General features: G+C 45.2%; 2 protein-coding genes across 9 annotated transcripts in view; one reads left to right on the top strand and one right to left on the bottom strand.

The window, feature by feature from the left end:
- ING1 (inhibitor of growth family member 1) overlaps positions 1–6,285 on the bottom strand; it is a 49,150-nt gene extending 42,865 nt beyond the window's left edge. Inside the window, exon 1 of one of the 2 annotated variants that reach the window (XM_056555767.1) lies at positions 6,213–6,285. In XM_056555767.1, the coding sequence (XP_056411742.1) occupies positions 6,213–6,246 (34 nt within the window). In that variant the 5' untranslated portion in view covers positions 6,247–6,285. Of the gene's footprint in view, positions 1–4,092; positions 4,206–6,212 lie in introns of those variants that run through there. The other variant, XM_056555766.1, reaches the window with a different exon arrangement.
- Positions 1–23,136, top strand: part of CARS2 (cysteinyl-tRNA synthetase 2, mitochondrial) — a 134,579-nt gene that overhangs the window by 19,844 nt on the left and 91,599 nt on the right. For 3 of the 7 annotated variants that reach the window (XM_056555759.1, XM_056555757.1, XM_056555756.1), the window contains exons 1-2: positions 4,249–4,442; positions 10,550–10,600. In XM_056555759.1, coding sequence (XP_056411734.1) covers positions 4,249–4,442; positions 10,550–10,600 — 245 coding nt within the window. Of the gene's footprint in view, positions 1–4,248; positions 4,532–10,549; positions 10,601–23,136 lie in introns of those variants that run through there. The other 4 variants (XM_056555758.1, XM_056555760.1, XM_056555761.1 and 1 more) reach the window with 4 other exon arrangements.

Genomic DNA, 23,136 nt, shown 5'->3' with positions numbered 1-23,136 from the left:
AATCTAACTTTTGTTGACATATAAGAATGTCTAATCTGTAATTTGATGCCTTTTGGAGATTCTTTCATCTTTCCTTGGCTTCTTTATGCACATTAATACAAATTTTTACCTGGGGTGCGCAAACTTTTGATCCCCACTGTAAGTTGCCGGCCACTGTGCTTTAAATGGTTAAGTTGCAAGATGCTGCGCTTTAAATGGTTAAGTTGCCGGCCTCCTGCACTTTAAATGGTTAAGTTGCCGGCCGCCTGCACTTTAAATGAATGAGATGCCGTTGTGAGGCTGGAAACGTTTAAGTTGTGAGACGGAAGCTGTCACCTCCTCCTGCAAGCACTAAAAGCCAGGCTTATAGCGCTTGCAGGTGGAGGTAACAGCTTGCCGCAGCTCACATCTCATTCATTTAAAGCGCTGCGGCCGGTAACTTAGCTATTTAAAGCGCAGGCGGTGGCAACTTAACCGCTTAACGCGCAGCTGCCTGCATCTCATTAATTTAAAGCGCCAACAGCTCACAGGAGGACGGGGAGAACATATGATTATTTCCCTGATGTGCGGACAGCCGCTGCGGCTGATAATTCATTAATTTGAGGGGGGAGGGGCCCGACCGGTATTGCGGTATAGGAAAAATTCATATCGTGCAGGAAAAACATACCGGTATTCGGTATGAACCGGTATACCGCCCAGCACTAGCCTGCATGTACCCACTACTTATAACACACCCTAACAGCTTGGTCACAAGAACCTAGATGGTGGTCAATTTGTAGAAACAACTATCCTGCTTCTCTCATTCTCATTGATGTGTCTCCTCATTAAGTCTATAAAGTGGGCAAAATGTCTTCAATTGTCTTCAGTGGCAGATCTTGTAGCAAACAATCTCTCACTTAGGCTTCTTTCACACTGCTGTTGTGTCTCGCAAGAAAACGACCATTAGGCCCTTTTATTTTTGTCTTTACCTTTAACGGCTGTTATAGGAACGGCGTACAATGGGCAACAACAGGTCCCACTGTTTTGTAGCGGGAGAAAAAGACGGCACATGCACACATTTTTCTCCCACAATTCTCCCCTCATTTTTCAACGGCCGGGACATAACCACAGTGTTTAAGAAGCCGATGGAACTGTACGCACAAAGGGGGAGATTTATAATTGCTTTTAGAGCATTTTTTTTGTCTATGTTTTGGTGCAGTTCAGGCACAAGAAGCATATTTAGCGATTTTGTTTATGCATCTTTTGATATAGACAATTTTACTCTTTTTATACCTGTAGAACTTTTTCTTTTTGACCATGGAGTAGTCACGTATTTATCATTTGTGACTTTTGTCAAATGTCGCTATTTTGTGAGCAAAGGTACTTTTTTTTAGGGTCAAAGCTACACCACCTACCATTAGGCGTGAGAATCACTTCTACCTTCCACATTTCAACCTTTAACCTCTTGTGGATGACAGCGTCCCACTGCCCTTCTATTACACGTGCTCAGGAGCTGAGCGCGGGTCATAGCTGGGTGGTCCTGGTGGTTATCTGCCACCAGGACCCATCTCTAATGCCAGACATCACCAATCATGGTGATGCCGGCTTTAACCCCTTAGACACCGCAATCAAATTTGATTGTAGTGTCTAAAATGCAAGTAAAAATGTCCCAGCAGCTCTGTGAAAGTAAGTAAAAAGAGCTAACCTGCCAAATTCAGGACCCGGGAAAGTGTCTACTTCCCTCCCTCACAAGCGTCTAGAAAAAGTGTATGTGGTAGAGCTTTTCCCACCACAGCAGAGCTGCGCAAAACTCATCATCCTGCTGCACCTTCTTGATAATAAGATGCACGCTAGTCAAACCCACCACCCAAATAAATGTGGGAAAATAGCTCTACCGTAAGCATTCTTTGATAACTCTGGGCCATTCAGTTCTGTACGGTTCCCATTGACTTCCATGTTAAAAAAAAAAACGTATACGGTTTAATACAGTTTTTCACCTGGACCAAAAACCGTGGTAGGCTGCATTCACACCTCGTTTTTACATTACGGGTGCCGGATCCGGCAAACCAGTCTCTCCGGTACCCCAGCCGGACCAGCGCAAAATCCATTTACTTTAATGAGCCGGCTGGAGTAAAACTGTGACTCCGGTCTGCTTATTTTTGACCCGTATGCAGTTCCCTGACCAGACCTAAAACCGTAGTATACTACGGTTTTAGGTCCGGTCACAAAACCGGATACGGGTGAAAACCATATGGAACTGTATTGAAAACCGTATGCCAAAAGATGCATCAGGTTGTGTCCGTTCTGCATCCTGTATGTTTTTTTTTCCCCGTACCCAAAACCGTAGTCTACCACGTTTTTTGGTCCGCGTGAAAAACTGTATTAAACCGTATACGTTTTTTTTTTTTTTTTTAACATTGGAGTCAATGGGAACTGTACAGAACCGTACATGCATACAGTTCCATCCGGTTTCCACCATACGGTTTTTGACTTTGCACAGTTTTTTTTCTTGGAATGTCAATCAAACAAGTGAAACTTTATTCAGGCTGCATTCACATCTCGTTTTTACACTACGGGTGCCGGATCCGGCTGGGGGAGGGGCAGACCGGGCTCTCCTGTACCCCAGCTGGACCAGCACTGAACTCCATTCACTTCAACGGTGACTCCAGTCGGCTCATTTTTTACCCATATCCAGTTTTGTGACCTGACCTAAAACCGGATACGGGTCAAAAATGAGGCGACGGAGTCACTGGCAGGCTCATTAAAGTGAAAGGAGTTCAGCGCTGGTCTGGCTGGGGTACAGGAGCGCCCGGTTTGCCCCTCCCTCAGTCGGATCTGGCACCCGTAGTGTAAAAGCGAGATGTGAATGCAGCCTCAAAATGGAGTGAAAAGTTAAAAAAGTATACGTTTTTCTCTTACAAAATGGATGCAACCAATTTTTCAAACCGTATACGGTTTTTAACTGTATACGGGTTGAAATTTGTACACACGTTTTGATACAGTTTAGGGCTGGTTCACATCCCGTTTTCTCCCATACAGGAGCGCATACGGCAGGGGGGGGGAGCTAAAACCTCGCACTACCATATGCCTTTCTATGCGCTCCCGTATGTAACTCATTTCAATGAGCTGGCCGGAGTGAAACGTTCGGTCCGGTCGGCTCATTTTTGCGCTGTATGCGCTTTTTCCCCTGACCTAAAACTGTGGTCAACCACGGTTTTAGGTCCGGTTGTAAACGCGCATACGGCGCAAAAATGAGCCGACCGGACCAATCGCACAGAAGTGAGACCCGGTGCGATCAATCCCTCAGCCCCTGAACTACTACCCCTATCAAGAAACAGTCTGTTCCATGATGGGGGTAGTAGTACAAGCACTAATGTAGCCTCTCCAGCCGCCGGCAGACTCCTGCAGCCAGGAACTACTACTCCCACCACGGAAACAAGTCTGTTCCATGATGGGAGTAGTACTAGTCCTGGCTGCGGGAGTCTGTAGGTGGCTGATTTTTTCTGTAAAAAAAAAAAAAAAAAGGATTAAAAACGGTTACACACGCTTCAAAACGGATACCCGTTTGATGAGCCGTTTCTATCCTTTTTTTAAATCCTTTTTTTTTTTACCGAACGGGCACGTAGTCTGGTTTTGAGGAATCCGTTTTTCATCAAAAACCTGATACGGGAACTGTATTGCAAAAACATGGTGTGAATGCACCCTCCTCCCTCACCATTTGACTCTGGTCGGCTCATTGAAATGAATTACATACGGGCGGCATACGGCAGGGATACGGGAGCGCAAGGTTTTAGCTCCCCCCCAGCCGTATTCGGTCCCGTATTGGTAAAAACGTGATGTGAACCGTGGGAATCTCCTGTACACCTTCAGTGAGCGGTAGAAGGACATGCTCCTCTATGGAGGGGAGATCCCTGCACGGTTCCCGGTGTAGCGGAGCTCACAGCAGTCGGTGGCTGTAATTACAGTGTGTGCAGGTTGTAGCGTTTCCTCTCAGTATGGTCTGCAGGAGGAGGGTGTAGTACACAGCTCTCTAGTGTACATGCTGTGAATGTCACGTGACAAGAACCCAATGTCAGAGAACAACTTAGTCTCTGGGTGTTTGTACCAAATGGTGCACGGCAGACGAAGGGTTACCGGTGGGCGGAGCAGAGGAAGAGGTTTGGCTTCTCTCATAGGGCATGTGGAGTCACTGACAGCGCTCCGGTGTGCAAAAAAAACACCTCACACCGGCTTCTAGTACCGCACCGTGCGGCTGACAACATCAAGGCTTCTGCGGCTTTACGGCGGAAAATGCAGGGAATATTGCGGCACGGTTGCCGGCTGCTACCGAGAGTGACTGTTACTGCGCGGGTCGGTGGTTTATATTCCTCTGCTGCTGGGCACTGGGCGCCCCCTAGTGGATATAACACGGGGATACAAGTGCACAACAGTCTGACGAAGAGGAAGGAAGAGCTCTCGCTGTACAGACCGGCTCTGGCGACATGGTCAGGACATCCGCACTGTGTGTACTGGGCAGAGGGGATGGTGCGATATGTGGGTGGGCAGCCGAGAAAACACACAATAAACCCTGATGGTACTGATAAAGGAAATATTAGCTATTTGTAAAGCAGTGTTTCCCACTCACGGTTCCTCCAGCAGTTGCAAAACTACAACTCCCAGCATGCTGGGAGTTGTAGTTTTGCAACTGCTGGAGGCACAGTGGGTGGGAAACAATGTTGTAAATACTTAGTATAGTTCCATGAGCGGAGCTCAGTCATGTCATGTACTGGTGGGCTTCAGGTGTGTGTGTGTGTGGGGGGATACAATCAGAGCTCAGTCCTGTCATGTACTGGTGGGCTTCAGGTGTGGGTGTGTGTGGGGGGGGGGGGGATACAATCAGAGCTCAGTCCTGTCATGTACTGGTGGGCTTCAGGTGTGTGTGGGGGGATACAATCAGAGCTCAGTCCTGTCATGTACTGGTGGGCTGTATCCACAGACTTCAGGTGTGTGTGGGGGGATACAATCAGAGCTCAGTCCTGTCATGTACTGGTGGGCTTCAGGTGTGTGTGGGGGGATACAATCAGAGCTCAGTCCTGTCATGTACTGGTGGGCTTCAGGTGTGGGGGGGGGGGGGATACAATCAGAGCTCAGTCCTGTCATGTACTGGTGGGCTTCAGGTGTGGGTGGGATACAATCAGAGCTCAGTCCTGTCATGTACTGGTGGGCTTCAGGTGTGTGTGGGGAATACAATCAGAGCTCAGTCCTGTCATGTACTGGTGGGCTTCAGGTGTGGGTGGGATACAATCAGAGCTCAGTCCTGTCATGTACTGGTGGGCTTCAGGGGGGGGGGGGGGGGGAGATACAATCAGAGCTCAGTCCTGTCATGTACTGGTGGGCTTCAGGTGTGGGTGGGATACAATCAGAGCTCAGTCCTGTCATGTACTGGTGGGCTTCAGGTGTGGGTGGGATACAATCAGAGCTCAGTCCTGTCATGTACTGGTGGGCTTCAGGTGGGGGGGGGGGGGGGGGAGATACAATCAGAGCTCAGTCCTGTCATGTACTGGTGGGCTTCAGGTGGGGGGGGGGGGGGATACAATCAGAGCTCAGTCCTGTCATGTACTGGTGGGCTTCAGGTGTGTGTGGGGGGGATACAATCAGAGCTCAGTCCTGTCATGTACTGGTGGGCTTCAGGTGTGTGTGGGGGGGGATACAATCAGAGCTCAGTCCTGTCATGTACTGGTGGGCTTCAGGTGTGGGGGGGGGGATACAATCAGAGCTCAGTCCTGTCATGTACTGGTGGGCTTCAGGTGTGTGTGGGGGGGATACAATCAGAGCTCAGTCCTGTCATGTACTGGTGGGCTTCAGGTGTGTGTGGGGGGGATACAATCAGGGCTCAATCCTGTCATGTACTGGTGGGCTTCAGGTGTATGTGTGTGTGGGGGGGAGGGGGGGGGGATACAACCAGAGCTCAGTCCTGTCATGTACTGGTGGACTTCAGGTGTGTGGGGGGGGGGGGGGGGATACAACCAGAGCTCAGTCCTGTCATGTACTGGTGGGCTTCAGGTGTGGGGGTGTGTGTGTGTGTTGGGGGGGGGGGGGGGGGATACAATCAGAGCTCAGTCATGTACTGGTGGGCTTCAGGTGTGTGTGGGGGGATACAATGTAGACCAATGGAAAATGAAGGTTGTCAGAGCATGATGAGAGTAGTAGTTTTGCAACAGCCTGAAAGCTACAGGTTGGTCAACACTTGTATAATGATAAGCTCTCTAACTTACCCCTTTGTGTTTCTGATAGCTTTAACCCCTTCATGACCCAGTGAATTTTCTAAGACCCATGGGAGGGTGGTGGGGGGCTTGATCATTGTTGCCTTTTTGAAAGTGTGTATTGAAGTCACTTATGTTTGCTTTGGTATTGTTTATGTGACCGGGGTTGATACATTTGGCACATGTAAGCATAAAACAGTAAATAACCTCAGAACACCATTTTGTATCTTTCCTTCTCTTCTCTGACTTTTCTGCATGCAGTTGTGACTTTTTAAAAGTGCTGATAAGTGACTCCCCCCTAGACACCAGGGATTGCCAGCATTTAAAGGGGTACTCCACTCCTAGACATGTTATCCCCTATCCAAACAGTGACAGCTGTTTTCACAAAAAAAAAACTGTCAATCACGTGGACAGAGCATTGTGATGTCACACTCCGCCCCCTCAATGCAAGTCAATACAGCTGTCACGCCCCCTCCCATAGACTTGCATTGAGGGGGGCGGGTGTGATGTCACACGGGGGCGGAGTCATGACGTCACGATCTTCCGTTCTGGTGGCCGTTACAGGTGGGTGCCGCATGGTAGAATGCGCGGGTCCCCAGCAGTGGGACCCCTGCCATCAGACATCTTATCCCCTATCCTTTGGATAGGGGATAAGATGTCTAGGGGTGGAGTACCCCTTTAATGTTTAAATGCTGTGATGGCCCTGCATTTAACCATTTAAATGATGGATGTAGGGGTGATCTCCGAGATCCGTCATTACCGGCAGATGTCGATAGCAGCGGGCATATGCCGGTTATGACTTGGACCCTATTCATGGCCTGCGCCATATTCACCTTCCTGACCCTTGACGTCGTAACGGTACGTCAAGGGTCAGGAAGGGGTTAATATTTCTGCTTGCTGTTAATGCATGTAGGCTCTTGTCGACCTCTAAAACAGTGGTCTCCAAACTGTGGACCTCCAGATGTTGCAAACTACAACTCCTAGCAGGTCCACAGTACGTAGATCTTTCATGATGATAGCCGATAGATATAAGGCTGGTATCACACATTAGATTTTTGGGAAAACAGCCAATGCAGTTTTTTAACCTAATACACAAGTGAATCTAGCTGGAAGGAAAAGTATTAGACCATGTTCACATGGCAAAATTTCCAAGAGAAATCTGACACAAAAATTCAGCTATTTAGAAATTTTGTTGCAGCAGAGTCCCATTATTTTCAATGAGATTCTGCATTCTGATTCTAGTCTCCACCAAAAAAATTTACTTATTCTTTTGGTGGAATCCGCTCAAAAAGGCCTTGCCATCTATGGAAATAGCATATTTTTAAAGGGGTATTCCAGCATTTTTATTTGACTATGCTACAGGGGCTGTAAAGTTAGTGTAGTTCATAATATAGTGTATGTACCTGTGTGTGACGGTTTTCTCACAATTCTTCTGTGATTTTCACCCCACTATTTATTTTTATCAGCATACAAAATGACTGTCGCAGATTTTTCCCAGCTTGCAATGCGGCCAAGACCTGACTCACTAGTCAGATGATGACAGGGAGCCTGTCTCCTTCAATGGGTGGAGAGATCAATCTGCAACAGCTGGAGGCACCCTGATTGAAAACCACACTGATTTGAATGGATGCAGCTCATTTATGTTTCAATGGGTGGGGTGGCTGATGTGTGGGAGGGAGGAAGATGGAATTGTGGGATTTATAGTAAAAAAAAAACAAAAACAGGAAATACCAGTTCACAAAAAGCTAGCCACAGTGTCATGGTAATCTCATGACATAGCCATTTAGCGCCAAGACGAGCGCAGATCCTTCCTAAGCATGTCCATTACTGTCTGCCAGGTACGTACTAAAACCACCTCATGGATAGGGGATAAGATGCCTGATTGCGGGGGTCCCGCCGCTGGGGACCCCCGTGTTCTTGCACGCAGCACCCCGTTAGAATCAGGCTCCGGGGACTGATTCTAACCGGGTACTGCGTGCAAGAACAATGGGGTCCCCAGCGGCAGGACCCCTGCAATCAGGCATCTTATCCCCTATCCTTAGGATAGGGGATAAGATGTCTTGGCGCCGGAGTAGCCCTTTAAGGAGTGCAGTGGAGAATGCAGCTTCTGCTAGTAGCCTTTCTCCTGTTACAAGCTGAGATACCTGGATTGCAGGTACTCATGGGTAGTGTAGTTCTTTACACAGTGTAGGACCACCCATTTCATAATTGCCATGGGAAAAAATACTAAGGATGTGAGGGTCTGAATAAAAGGAAGGGGCTGCCCATGGAAAATAGGCAGCACTAGTAATTAGAGAGTAATATTAGTAATAGAGACCGTAATATCATCCTCCAATAATATAGAACTTTCAATCAGAGAACTATTGACAGTAAAAACATTATATACATGATACAGTGCCTATGCAGAAAACAATATGTTGGACGAACATCACACACCTTTAAAAAAGGGAGTTTCAAGACACTTCTAGAATCTTAAAATAGGTTATGAATAGCACACACAGTGAACACCACAATAGCCATGTTAGAGGTACCCAATATGTGGCCCTACAGTCAGTACAAAATCCCATTGGGGAGAGTCCAAAATAATGTACAAAATGGACACACTAGCACCAAAAGGTCTCCATTTCTAATTGGAAATGTTCTGTTATATCTAGTAAGGGACTGAACCTTGTTGTACAACAAGTCATGATCCTTGCTGCATACACAGTGCCTTCACTCTCCCCCATGCTGATATATACCCTCCCTTTCATTTATTTTTCATAATTTTTTTATTTACCCCCCCCCCCCTTTCTTTTCCTATTTTCTTGGCAGATGGTTTAGTACTTACACTAGCCAACAATTAAGCCATTGCACTCTTGAGAAATCAACTCCATATATTTCCTATACTTTTCATGACAAAAAAAAAAATTAATACATTCTTTCCTTTATTCAGAATCAGTATATAATTGTCTTGACACATATCTCCTAAACGGCCAGCGTAAATTTCACCTGTCAAGAAGCATTAGAAACAGGGTCGCCCACACTATCTACCTCTTATATTCAGGTTAGTGCAGGTGACCATGCTTTCCATTGTGTCACATGGATGTGAGCGGGACGGGTTTCCAGCCTTGAAAATAAACACCTATCTTTAAATTTACGGACAGCAATTATACATCATTAGGAATTTGCAGTTGTCCAGGGATTTTTTTCCTATATTCACATATGCTCAGGCGGGGCTTAAAAAAAGAAAAGAAAAGAGAAAGAAACCTATACTTACCTGCCCTGGTCCCCCTGTCCCTCGCCATTCAGCCACACAGTTGCTCAGCGAGGATTGGAAAAAGTGACTGACTACATGTTCCCTTATTTCCTTTTAGACCTGTCTGAAAACATTTACATATATACTGTTTCCCCGGACAAATCCTTTAACTTCATTATTCAGTAATTGTAAAGATGTTGTATGCAATACTAAAAAAAACTTTCACGTTTGTAATTTGGGATACCAAATAGTGGTAATTTTATATGCAACTTAGAAGTTTTCTATTTTAAGCATTACTATCATTTCTAAACTTTTGACATGTCAAAAGTTTTGATCAGTCGGGGTTTTAGTTCTGAGACCCCCAACCACTCTGTAAATATAGCTGGGTGAAGCGCTTAGCAGTGCTCGTTCAATTATAGTCTATTTAGCTCATCTCCGACAGTAACTCAGAACAAGCGCCTGTGTGTTTTACTCTGCTTTACTTTAGCAATGACAGTAAGGTACGTTCACACTGCGGAATTCCCGCGGAATTCCATGCAGTGAACATTACCATCAGTGTGAAAGAGTCTTCCACGAGACCCATTCACACTGAGGAATTTCAGCGGCGTACAATTCCGCTACTGAAATTGTTCCGCACAGAGAATGAACATGTAAATTTTTTGTGCGGAATTCCGTGAGCACTGCATAACCATCATTGGTGATGGCGCAGTGCTGCACGGTCCTACCGCCGACGAAATCTCCACTTGCGGAATTCTGCAAGCGGAGATTCCACAGTGTGAACGTACCCTTACACTTAAAAGAGAACTTCATTTACATTACCGCTCTTTGGTATCCCTTTTAAGAATATTTTTTTGTTTGTAATATTTACTTTGATAGGTAATGCAGAACTTTCAAATAGCTAAATGTAATATACATGTAAGTATCAAGCCATTCCAGTATTTGGCATCCTAGAGATCCTTTTTATATATTTATAGGGTTAGTAGTATTGTTTAAAAACATGTTCAGAGCACTAACTAAAAACATACCTTGATTTTCCTTTATGATTCTTATATTTGTTATAAAAAAAAAAAGACCTCTGTGCATATATGATAACATTATGTCTCATACTTTTCAGGTATAGCTGTGGCCCAACAGTTTATGATCACTCACATCTTGGACATGCATGGTAGGTAAGGGTGCATTTGCACCATGGTTTATGTATACAGAAACCTATATATGTAATTGGGAATGTACATACATGACTATGTCAATAGTAATTTATTTTGGTCCAGATTTATCAAACTACAGTGACCCCCGACCTACGATGGCCGTGACATACGATCATTTCAACATGTTGAAGGCAGCATCAACATACAATGCTTTTGTATGTCGGGGCCATCGCATAAACGGCTATCCGGCAGCGCAGACTGCTTCAGCTGCCACTGGATAGCCGTTTATGGTGCCCCGTGTGGTCCGCTGACGATCACTTACCTGTCCTCGGGGCTACGGCGTGTCCTCTTCGGGATCCCCTGCATCATCGGCGCTCTCCATCGTCGTCATCACGTCGCTGCGCACGCCGGCATCCAATAGTTACATAGTTAGTATGGTTGAAAAAAGACATACGTCCATCAAGTCCAACCAGGGAATTGAAGGGAAGGGTGTAAGGGGATAAGGGAAAGGGATGTAGTTTTATAATTCTGCATAAGCATTAATGTTGTTTTGTTCCAGGAATGTATCTAACCCTGTTTTAAAGCTGTTAATTGTTCCTGCTGTGACCAGTTCCTGAGGTAGACCGTTCCATAAATTCACAGTCCTCACGGTAAAGAAGGCGTGTCGCCCCTTTAGACTAAACCTTTTCTTCTCCAGACGGAGGGAGTGCCCCCTCGTCCTTTGGGGGGGGGTTTAACATGTAACAGTTTTTCTCCATATTTTTTGTATGGGCCATTTATATACTTATATACGTTTATCATATCCTCCCTTAAACGTCTCTTCTCAAGACTAAACAATTGTAACTCCTTTAATCGCTCCTCATAGCTAAGATGTTCCATGCCCCATATTAGTTTAGTCGCGCGTCTCTGCACCCTTTCCAACTCCGCAGTGTCCCTTTTATGAACAGGCGACCAAAACTGAACAGCATATTCCAGGTGAGGCCGTACCAATGCTTTATAAAGGGGGAGTATTATGTCCCTGTCCCTCGAGTCCATGCCTCTTTTGATACAAGACAATATCCTGCCGGCTTTGGAAGCAGCAGCCTGACATTGCATGCTATTCTGTAGTCTGTGATCTACAAGTACACCCAGATCCTTCTCTACCAGTGACTCTGCCAGTTTAATCCCCCCCTAAGACATACGACGCATGCAGGTTATTAGTACCCAGATGCATAACTTTACATTTATCCACATTGAACCTCATTTGCCAAGTGGATGCCCAGACACTTAGTCTATCCAAGTCATCTTGTAACTTATGCACATCCTCTATAGACTGTACCGTGCTACAAAGCTTGGTGTCATCTGCAAAGATAGAAACAGAGCTGTTAATACCATCCTCTATATCATTGATAAATAAATTAAACAGCAGCGGGCTAAGTACTGAACCTTGGGGTACACCACTAATAACCGTGGACCAATCAGAGTACGAATCATTGACCACCACTCTCTGGGTACGATCCATGAGCCAGTGTTCAATCCAGTTACAAACTAAAGTTTCCAAGCCCAAGGACCTTAACTTACCTGTCAGACGTCTGTGAGGGACAGTATCAAACGCTTTGGCAAAATCCAGAAACACTATATCCACAGCCATTCCTCTGTCAAGGCTTCTACTCACCTCTTCATAAAAGCAAATTAGATTGGTTTGACAACTTCTATCCTTAGTAAAACCATGCTGGCTATCACTTATAATACTATTATCCCCTATGTATTCCTGTATGTAATCCCTTATAAGTCCTTCAAACAATTTACCCACAATGCACGTTAGACTTACCGGTCTATAATTGCCTGGCGAAGACCTAGAGCCCTTCTTGAAGATTGGTACCACATTCGCCTTGCGCCAGTCCCTTGGCACAATACCAGACACCAGAGAATCTCTAAATATCATGAACAAGGGTACAGATATTACTGAACTTACCTCTTGGGTGTAGTCCATCCGGCCCTGGAGATAGGAGCGGCGTGCGTAGTGACGGCGACGCGAGGATGCTGGGGAAGCAGAGGCCTTGCCGGAGCGTCGGAGACACCCCGGGGATGTGGCGACAGCGATGGAAGGCGACATCCAGGGCAGTGGTGACGAGCGGTGATGGTCCGGAGCGGTGGGGACACGTGAGTATAACCTCCAATACCAGTGGTCTTCAACCTGCGGACCTCCAGATGTTGCAAAACTACAACTCCCAGCATGCCCGGACAGCCGTTGGCTGTCCGGGCATGCTGGGTGTTTTAGTTTTGCAACATCTGGAGGTCCACAGGTTGTAGACCACTGTCCTATACTTTATGGTTTCAACAAACGATGGGTCATTTGGAACGGATTACCATCGTATGTTGAGGGACCACTCTACATGAGAGAAAAAATTGTGATTTTTCCCACAGCAACCAATCACAGCTCAGCTAAGGAACTCTGGTAAAGTAAAAGCTGAGCTGTGATTGGTTGCTGTGGGAAAATCACTTCATGTTTTCTCTCACACAGAATTTAATGAGGGAAAATGGGGGTGTTGTCAGTTTTTATTGGAGGGACAATTACATGCAATCTGTACATTGCATACACTGATCAATGCTATGCCATCGGCGCTCCTTTACTACTATTCCAATATAGAGGTAGGTTTATAGAACCAGGCACTGGCTCATCAGGGCGTAGTGTCCACTTCTTATTGTAACATGGAGACAACAGCAGTCCTGATATCACACAGGAGTGCTAACTGTATATAGACAGATAGCGTGATGAAATGAAAACGTACAGAGAAATCAGTTGCACTCACCCATGATGTCTTGCAGAGTAGGGATCGACAGATATTGTTTTTTTTTTAGGGCCGATACCGATAATCGGTGGAGGTTAGGGCCGATAGCCGATTACTTATACCGATATTCCGGTATAAGTTATCGGCTATTTATCCCCCCTTGACACCGCTGCAGAGCATTGATTTTAAAGCGGGCGCTTTAAATCAATGCACTGCAGTGGCTTTTGCGGTGCCATAGGCCGCCGCCGCCACCACCCGCTTCTCTCCCCTACCTGTCAGGGTGGTCCGGGCCATCCATCCTTCCTTCCTGTAGTGTCCGGCGGCATTCCGGGTGGAGGGTGCACCGGTCCGGGCTGTCCTTCTTCTCCGGGGGTCATCTTCTCCACTCCGGGCAGGCTCCGGCCTAGTACGCTGCATAGACGCCGCTGGCGCCGGACACTACAGGAAGGATGGATGGCCCGTACCACCCCCATTACGGGTACGTTTATTTATTTTTTATTGACACGGAGGGTGGGGGAGGGTCCCGACCAGTATAGCGGTATGGACAAAAATCCATACTGGTATACCGCCCAGCGCTACGGTGGGGGGTGCGACGCGGTGGGTCGGGGGGGAGCGGTCGCGGTGCGGGGGCGGTCGCGGGGCGGTGCGGGGGGTGGGGCATTATCGGCTTATCGGCAAGGTAATTGCCGATACCGATAATCCCCAAAATCGTGATTATCGGTCGATAATATCGGCCATACCGATAATCGGTCAATCCTTATTGCAGAGTTTCTTTATTTAAAGTATATTCAGGACAGGTAAATAGAATGATAGTTCAAGTGGGGAGCGGAGCAGCTGTAGGAACGCCATTCCAAACGTGAAACTAGTTGCCGCCAGGGGTATGCTCCTGCACCTGTAGCTGCATTCCTACAGCTCCTCCGGTCCCTGCTTGAATTATCGTTCTATTTACCTGCCCTGAATGTACCTAAAATAAAGAAATTCTGCAAGACATCACGGGTGAGTGCAACTGATTTTTTTCTGCATGTTTTCATTTGATCATGCTTCTTTACTACTGCCTGCCGTGGTTGGGTGGAGTATATTAGCAACCATTGGACGGCACACAGCATGGTAAGGGACCTTCGGCTGTCCTCTCAGCGTATCCCGATCAGCATCCCTGATCTAAGCGGCAATTCATTTCAGGACTTTTAGATGCTTTGATTGCGGCTTCTTAAGGGTAAATGCTGAGCATCACCATGATCAGTGACGTTAATCATTAGCCACAGGTCCCAACTATGACATGCGATGCATAGTTTGCTAGCATGCACAGAACACCTCTGTGATACCTGCAGGTATCGGGGACATTTGCACGAGTATAAGTACTCGTGCAATTGTCCTGTATCAGGACATCCCTATTCATTATGGTGTTTGTAGTAGTGACCTTTGACAAGGCGTTGAACGGCTGTTTACTTCTTAAATGGGCACTGTCAGATCCCAAAAATGTTCATATGTTGTTAATGATGAAAAATTAAAAACCTTTTGTAATATGGTTATTTGAATTTTTTTTTTAATATGTCATAAAGAAAACTGCTCCTCAAAATCCCACCTCTAGGGGTTCCCATAATTACCGGGACACTAACCAGTCCTGCAGCAGCATCAGGCTTGTCCACGAATCATGGACAAGAGAAGACTCATGGACAAGGCTGCATGAGCAGACACACCAATAACCTCCCCCAACCACAAGGAGGGACATGGCACCTTCCACTGAGAGGATTTCTAACACTGTGAGCTTATGTAAAGAGGTATTTTTATAATAATTTTTAGGTGATAGAGGCATAAAAATTAGATGTACATGGTCAGGATTAGGTACAGAGTGTGTTTGTGTGTGTGTGTGTGTGTGTGTATATATATATATATATATATATATATATATATATATATATATATATATATATATGTATATGTGTGTGGAAGTTTAATAAAAAACTGCTTGTCCACAGGACTAAAGCGGAGCAAAATCTACTTTTCGTTTTTTCCTCCATGCCCTATAATAGCCATAATTAACTACTATACTGATACCTTTTCATTTTTCCACAACATATGCCCCAAAACAAAAAAATATATATTGGTGAAGTCAAATTGAAATAGTAAAAGATAATTTAGCAATTTTGGTGGTTTTCTTTTCTACGCCATTTACCTTGTGGTTGAGATAACATGTTATTTTAGATACTTTAGGTTGTCCTGATTACAGCAATTACATATTTGTATAGTTTCGGTCATGTTTTACTAATTAAAAAAAAATTCAGAACTTTTTCGAATTTTTTTTTTATTGCTATTTTCTGACCCCTGTAGCTTTTTTTTTTTTTTTTTCCGCATACCCGGCTGTGTGAGGGCAAAATTTTTGCGTTTCTTGATTTTATAGGGACCAAGATAGCTAGGGCCCAGTTTACAACTGGGTACTCTGAAGTGGATATACTTGGAAGACAACCAGACGTTGTCACCAAGAGAGGAGGACAAGGATGATGTACATAAACTATGAAGAAAGGCGAAGTTCCAGTAGATTCCGAATTCTTATTGTATGAGAACTCTGCCCAAGGAAGTAAATCGACCCAGTTATCTTGACAAGCAGAAATGAAATGGTGAAGATAGTCTCCTAAGACCTGATTCAGGAAAAGTCCAGCTTGACTTGGAGACGTGAGCAGAGGGCCCACCAGAACTTAGAGACGAACTGGGCTCCACGGCCGGCTACAATATGTGAGGGCAAACCATGCAAACGGAAGTTGTGGCAAAGGAACAGTTTAGCAAGCTGCGGTGCAGATGGAAGTCCAGGCAGCGGCACAAAATGAGCCATTTACGAAAATCGGTCCACTACCACCCAAACTACAGTATTGCCTCAGGAAGACAGAAGGTCAGTGATGAAGACCATAGCAATATCTGTCCAGGGAAGCTCTGGAACAGGCAATGGCTGTAGAAGACCTGCAGATTTAGAATGAGGGGTATTATCCCGGGCACAGACCGAACAGGAACGGACAAAATCAACGACATCCTGTCTTAAAATTGGCTACCAATATTGTCTGGAGATGAGCTGTAAGGACTTATGAGTTCCAGAATGAACAGCCAGAAGAGAGGAATTGCCCCATTTCAAGACCCTTAAACGGGGAGACACGCAAGTCTTTCCAGGAGGCAGGTGCTGAAGATTTGCGGACTTTAACTGTTTAAAAGCATCTTTAGCCTCTGAAGTCCAGACCTTGGGATTAGAAGTCTTCTTTGTGAGAGAGAGACAATGGGCGCTACCAAGGTGGAGTAATGCGGAATAAATTGCCGGTAGTAATTGGCAAAACCAAGAAAACGCTGAAAAGCTTTTAAGCCCGTAGGTCGGGGCCAATCCAATACAGCTGACCACTTGTTAGAATCCATCTGTAGACCTTGACTAGTGACAATGTAACCCAGAAAAGGAAGACTGGACTTTTCGAAAACACACTTCACAAGTTTAGCGTAAAGATAGTTTTCACAAAGACGTTGTGAGACCTGGCAGATGTGGGAACAATGGGGGAGATTTATCAAAGGATTTAGACTGTTTTTTCCTGTCTAAATTTGTCGCACAGAAAGTCACAGTCTAAATATGTGCGACTTTTCTGTGACTTTTGCTCTAGAGGATTTTTAGAACATCATGCATGCAAGTCTATTTTAGACTGAAATGCATTGAAAAAGGCATTGGTGCTGAATTTATCAAGTGCGACTTTTGTGCGACAAGTCGCATCTGCCCAAAATACGCTGAAATGTCAGACCATGTTGGAGCAGGTCTAAATGCAGTATAAGCTGTAGACCCTGAAGTCTGAGCACAGAATGTATCAAGGGCTGTGAGACCTTTTGATAAATTAGGAGCACAATAGACAGGAGACTACCACATACGCTGGTCTAAAAGCATACCCAGAATAGACTAGATTAGTGAATGTCCCCCAATGAGTCTGAAGATTGGGCAAGTAGATGAGTATATCGTCCAAATAGACCACGATACAGGTGTATGAGATCACGAAAGAGATTAACGAACTCCTGGAAGACTGCTGGAGCATTACAAAGTCCGAACTGAATCACCAGATAGTCAAAATGTCCATCCCGAGTATTAAATACAGTTTTCCATTTGTCACCTTCTCTTATGCGAATCAGGTTATAGGCACCTCGAAGGTCTAGTTTGGAGAAGATCCTCGCCCCACGGAGACCGTAAAATAACTCCAAGATCAAGGGGGTAGCAGTTCTTGACGGTGATTTTATTCAGTCTGCGATAGTCAATGTAGGGTCACAGAGAACTGTCTTTTTTTCTCTACAACAAAGAAGCCGGCTCCGGCAGGGGAAGATGACTTCCTGATAAAGCCTTTTTTGAAGATTTTCTTGAATATATTTAGACATGGCCTTAGTTTCAGGATAGACAGAGGGTAAATTCTTCCCTGAGGAGGAGTGCTCCCAGGCAATAAGTCTATAGGACAATCATAGGGACGATGAGGTGGCAATACTTCAGATTGTTTCTCACTGAAGACGTCAACATAGTCCTGAAGTAACGAAGGCAAACTGTGCAGAGGAGTAGAAGGAGGCACCCACTTAGACGGACAAGTATGAATACAGTGACCGTTGCAATAAGGTCCCCAACGGAGAACTTCTCCAGTTTTCCAATCCAGCTGCAGGGCATGGAGTTGCAACCAAGAAAGGCCAAGCAGGAGAGGTACAGTGAGGAAGTACATAGGACAAGTTCTCCTTATGCAAGACTCCGACCTGCATAGATAACGGTTCTGTGCGGTATAGCACGGTACAGTCCAGATTTTCTCCGTTAACCGTAGAGATGTACAAGGGCTTCAAAAGGCGAGACACCGGCAGATGATACCATGTACTATGGAGGCATAAATAAAATTTCCTGTGGAACCAGAATCCAGAAAGGCAAGAATGGAAATAATCTCTTTGGAGGGTAGAGAAAGCTGGACTGACAAATTCAAGCGTGGAGAGGTGGTGTTAACCCCTAGGGAGGCCTCTCGCACAAACCCTATGTGAGAGTTTCCCTGTGACTGTGGACATATAGGACCATCTTTAAGGAAATGATCTGCACTGGCGCAGTAGAGACATAGATTCTCAGCTTGTCGGCGAGTTCTTTCCTGCAGACTCAGGCAAAACCTATCCACCTGCAAAGCCTCCACTGTGGGAGGCAACGTAGAAGTTTGCGGTGGCTGCTGGAAATCCGGTGCCAGGCGAGGAAAGCGCCGAGGTTGTGCAGACTCCCTTTCTTGACGTTGTTCCTCACGTCGCTCAGAGAAACGTATATCAATCCGGCAGGCCAGCTGTATAGGATCATTTAAGGTAGATGGCAATTCCCGGGCAGCAAGGACATCTTTAATATGGCTAGAGTCCTCTTTTGAAATGTCGGGGGTTAATGACTCATTTATGAATTATGGTCAATATGAAAAATATTATGACCGTTATGAATTGCCAAAAATAAACAAACAATGCAATTCACCACATTTGGGCCCGACCATTTTCCCAGATATGAGTTCTATAGTAGTGGTAAAGTAACTTTTGCAACATAATAAAATAACACAGTTATTATAAAAATGATATATACATTTATTTGTTACAGTTGATTATCATTAAGGAAAGAAATATAATAGAAAATCAGACCATAATATAAAGGAAGAGATATACAAAATTACCTATATAAGGAAATCAATGATCTAAGGTCAGATAAATACAATTAGATATTAGTACGGTAGGTTATAAAAATATTAAACTTGATCACAGAAGTAGGTTGGTCAGATATCAGTGGTTTACTTTGCATAGAGATCATTATATATGATATCGTATGAGCATGTTACATATATATATATAAAATGGGAGGAAACCCTGCCCAGTTCTAACCTCAACTACCTCTGGTAAGATACAGTACTAAATATATAGTACACTACTAATTAGGAAGACTTAAATTAAGTTTCCTCGTGGGAGATATCATGTTTTACAGCAGAGTAGAGAATCATAAAGACTATGCTATATGCAATATGATCATTGCATTGATCCCCATAAGACGCGCCCCGTTCATCTGCAGTAGAAGGGGGTGTGGCTTATAAACTACTATTACCATCTCATAATTGAGAATCCATATATATAAATATGTAAATAAGCCAAGTCTGCTGAATAACATGATATAATTTCCATCCACATTAAAAGGAGATAACTTAATTGAATAAGAGACCTTTTGTATCTTACTGAGGGAACTTCTGGATAGAAGAAAGATGTCTCTGTCCATGTGAATGGCTGTAGTCAATAACCGATCATCAGAGAAGAGAGGACTTATGGGATAAAGGTTTCTCCCTGACTCTTCATGGCTCCCCCCTCAGGTACCTCTAGGAACTTCTGTGATGCTTCCCTCTATGAACCTCCGATAATGAGCTTTCTTTCCTGTCTCATTCACCCATGTTTTAATCTGTTTTCCTATTGAAAACTCCACCCAACTAAATATAATGTCAACCAATGATGAATGGTGGGTGTTAACTATGTATATCAAGGTCTAGTTACATGACATCACTGTTAAGCATTTAACCTCTTAAGGACGCAGGGCGAGTCCTTAAGGACGCAGGGCGTATCCATACGCTCGTGGGAATTCCGGCCCCCACCGCTAGCCGGTTGGGGACCGGAGCCGGATGCCTGCTGAAATCGTTCAGCAGGCATCCCGGCATATCGCCCAGGGGGGTCATTATGCCCCCCCATGTCGGCGATCGCCGCAGATCGCTGGACAATTCAGTCCAGCGATCTGCGGCGATTCCGGGTCAATCGGGTCTCCAGTGACCCGGCGACCCGGAATTACTGGCTGTTCGGGGCTGTCTCTGACGGCCCCGAACAGCCAGAGCCTGCAGGGGTGAGGTGGCACTGGTGCCACCTCACGATCGCCCTGATTCGTCGGCCGGATTACCGGCCGACCAATCAGGGCGCCTGCTGCGGGTGTCACTCCCGCACCCGCTCCGCCCCTCTTCCGGAGGGAGTGAGCGGGTGCGGGAAGACGACCCCGGGTGCTGGGAACCCCGATCCCCGGCGTCCATGTTGGGATCGGGGCCCCAGGAGCGACGGCGGCGGCGAGGGACTTTCCTGCGATGAAGCAGCAGCAGGAGGTGAGTTACAGCCTCCTGCTGTTGCTTAGCAACAGCTCCCAGCATGCAAAAAGGGCATGCTGGGAGCTGTAGTTATGCAACAGCAGGAGGCAGACCACCACAACTCCCAGCATTCCCTTATGGGCATGCTGGGACTTATGGTTTTGCAACAGCTGGAGGCACATTTTTTCTATGGAAAAGTGTACCTTCAGCTGTTGTATAACTACAACTCCCAGCTTGCACAAACAGCTAAAGTGCATGCTGGGAGTTGTAGTGGTGCATCTGCTGGTTGCATAACTACAACTCCCAGCATGCCCGTTGGCTGTCGGTGACTGCTGAGAGTTGTAGTTTTGCAACAGCTGAAGGCACACTGGTTGTGAAACACTGAGTAAGGTCACAAACTCCGTGATACATAACCAGTGTGCCTACAGCTGTTGCAAAACTAAAACTCTCAGCATGTACAGTCTGTCAGCGCATGCTGGGAGTTGTAGTTTTGCAACAGCTGGATGTCCCCCTCAATGTGAATGTACAGGGTACACTCACATGGGCGGAGGCTTACAGTAAATATCGGGCTGCAAGTTTGAGCTGCAGCAAATTTTCTGCAACAGCTCAAACTGCCAGCGAGAAACTACTGTGAACCCTCGCCCGTGCGATTGTACCCTAAAAACACTACACTACACTAACACAAAAAATAAAGTAAAAAGTAAAAAACACTACATATACACATACCCCTACACAACCCCCCTCCCCTCCCCAATAAAAATGAAAAACATCTGGTACGCCACGATTTCCAAAACGGAGCCTCCAGCTGTTGCAAAACAACAACTCCCAGTATTGTCGGACAGCCGTTGACTGTCCAGGCATGATGGGAGTTTTGCAACAGCTGGAGGCACCCTGTTTGGGAATCACTGGCGTAGAATACCCCTATGTCCACCCCTATGCAATCCCTAAATTAGGCCTCAAATGCGCATGGCGCTCTCACTTTGGAGCCCTGTCGTATTTCAAGGCAACAGTTAAGGGTCACATATGGGGTATTGCCGTACTCGGGAGAAATTGGGCTTCAAATTTTGGGGGGTATTTTCTGCTTTTACCCTTTTTAAAAATGTAAAGTTTTTGGGAAAAGAAGCATTTTAGGTAAAAAAAAAAATTTAATTTTTTTTTTACATATGCACTAGTCGTGAAACGCCTGTGGGGTATTCAGGTTCACTTAACCCCTTGTTACATTTCCCGAGGGCTCTAGTTTCCAAAATGGTATGCCATGTGTTTTTTTTTTTTGCTGTTCTGGCACCATAGGGGCTTCCTAAATGCGGCATGCCCCCAGAGCAAAATTTGCTTTCAAAAAGCCAAATGTGACTCCTTCTCTTCTGAGACCTGTAGTGCGCCAACAGAGCACTTTTCACCCCCATATGGGGTGTTTTCTGAATTGGGAGAAATTGGGCTTAAAACGCTTACTGAATGTCATTTTGAATACTTTCGGGGGTGCAGTTTTTATAATGGGGTCATTTATGGGGTATTTCTAATATGAAGACCCTTCAAATCCACTTCAAACCTGAACTGGTCCCTGAAAAAAAGTGAGTTTCAAAATTTTGTGAAAAATTGGAAAATTGCTGCGGAACTTTGAAGCCCTCTGGTGTCTTCCAAAAGTAAAAACTCATCAATTTTATGATGCAAATATAAAGTAGACATATTGTATATGTGAATAAAAAAAAAAATTATTTGGAATATCCATTTTCCTTTCCTTCGAGAGCTTCAAAGTTAGAAAAATGCAAAATTTTCAAATTTTTCATCAAATTTTGGGATTTTTCACCAAGAAAGGATGCAAGTTACCAAAAAATTTTACCACTACGTTAAAGTAGAATATGTCACGAAAAAACAATCCCGGAATCAGAATGATAACTAAAAGCATTCCAGAGTTATTAATGTTTAAAGTGACAGTGGTCAGATTTGCAAAAAATGGCCGAGTCCTTAAGGTGAAAAAGGGCTCAGTCCTTAAGGGGTTAATTTGCTATAATTTTGTTAGAGATGCAAAAGATTATTGTGGCCACCTTTATCACCTGTATATACATAGGGGGACAAGACAATGGCATAGCTGTTTCTCGGGCATCTCAAATAGATCGCCAGAGATATAGATGAATACAATTCAAATACAACACATTGTTAAACACATACACACACACACACACACCTGCATCCAGGTGTACAGAGCAGACCCCCATGGGAGTCAGAATAACAGACAATGAGTTTCACTCTCCAGGAGAATTTTCATTGGAGAATTTTCACATATTCAGTTTTTCCCCACAGACTTTGGTCAATTGGTATGGGGCATTATGAGAATGTATACAAAATGGATGCCAGGCACATAGCCATATGGTATAATTCCTTTATCTTTCATATTATAGCATTTGATAATTATCGGTACCAAAAAGTCTGACAGAAAGTAGCGCAAAGAGCTTCATTATTCCAGGATAACTCTCAAGCCAGGGTACGGAATCGGATGGCATATTTGCCCACAGAGTAGTTGCTTTGAGAAAGGCTCAGCAAGGCCGTTTCAGCGGAAGAAGCTCGTGCAGGTTCTTCGAAAACACTTTGGAATTCAGTCAAGAAAGCCTGAAGACTGGCTGTGAGTGGGTCACTGCGATCCCATAGCGGAGTTGTCCAGGCCAGAGCCCTTCCAGTTAGACTGAC

Source organism: Hyla sarda, chromosome 2, assembly GCF_029499605.1.
Source record: "Hyla sarda isolate aHylSar1 chromosome 2, aHylSar1.hap1, whole genome shotgun sequence".
NCBI classification, from domain to species: Eukaryota; Metazoa; Chordata; class Amphibia; order Anura; family Hylidae; genus Hyla; species Hyla sarda.
Note: the sequence above shows the minus strand (reverse complement) of the source record. Positions and strands in the feature narration are given on the sequence as shown.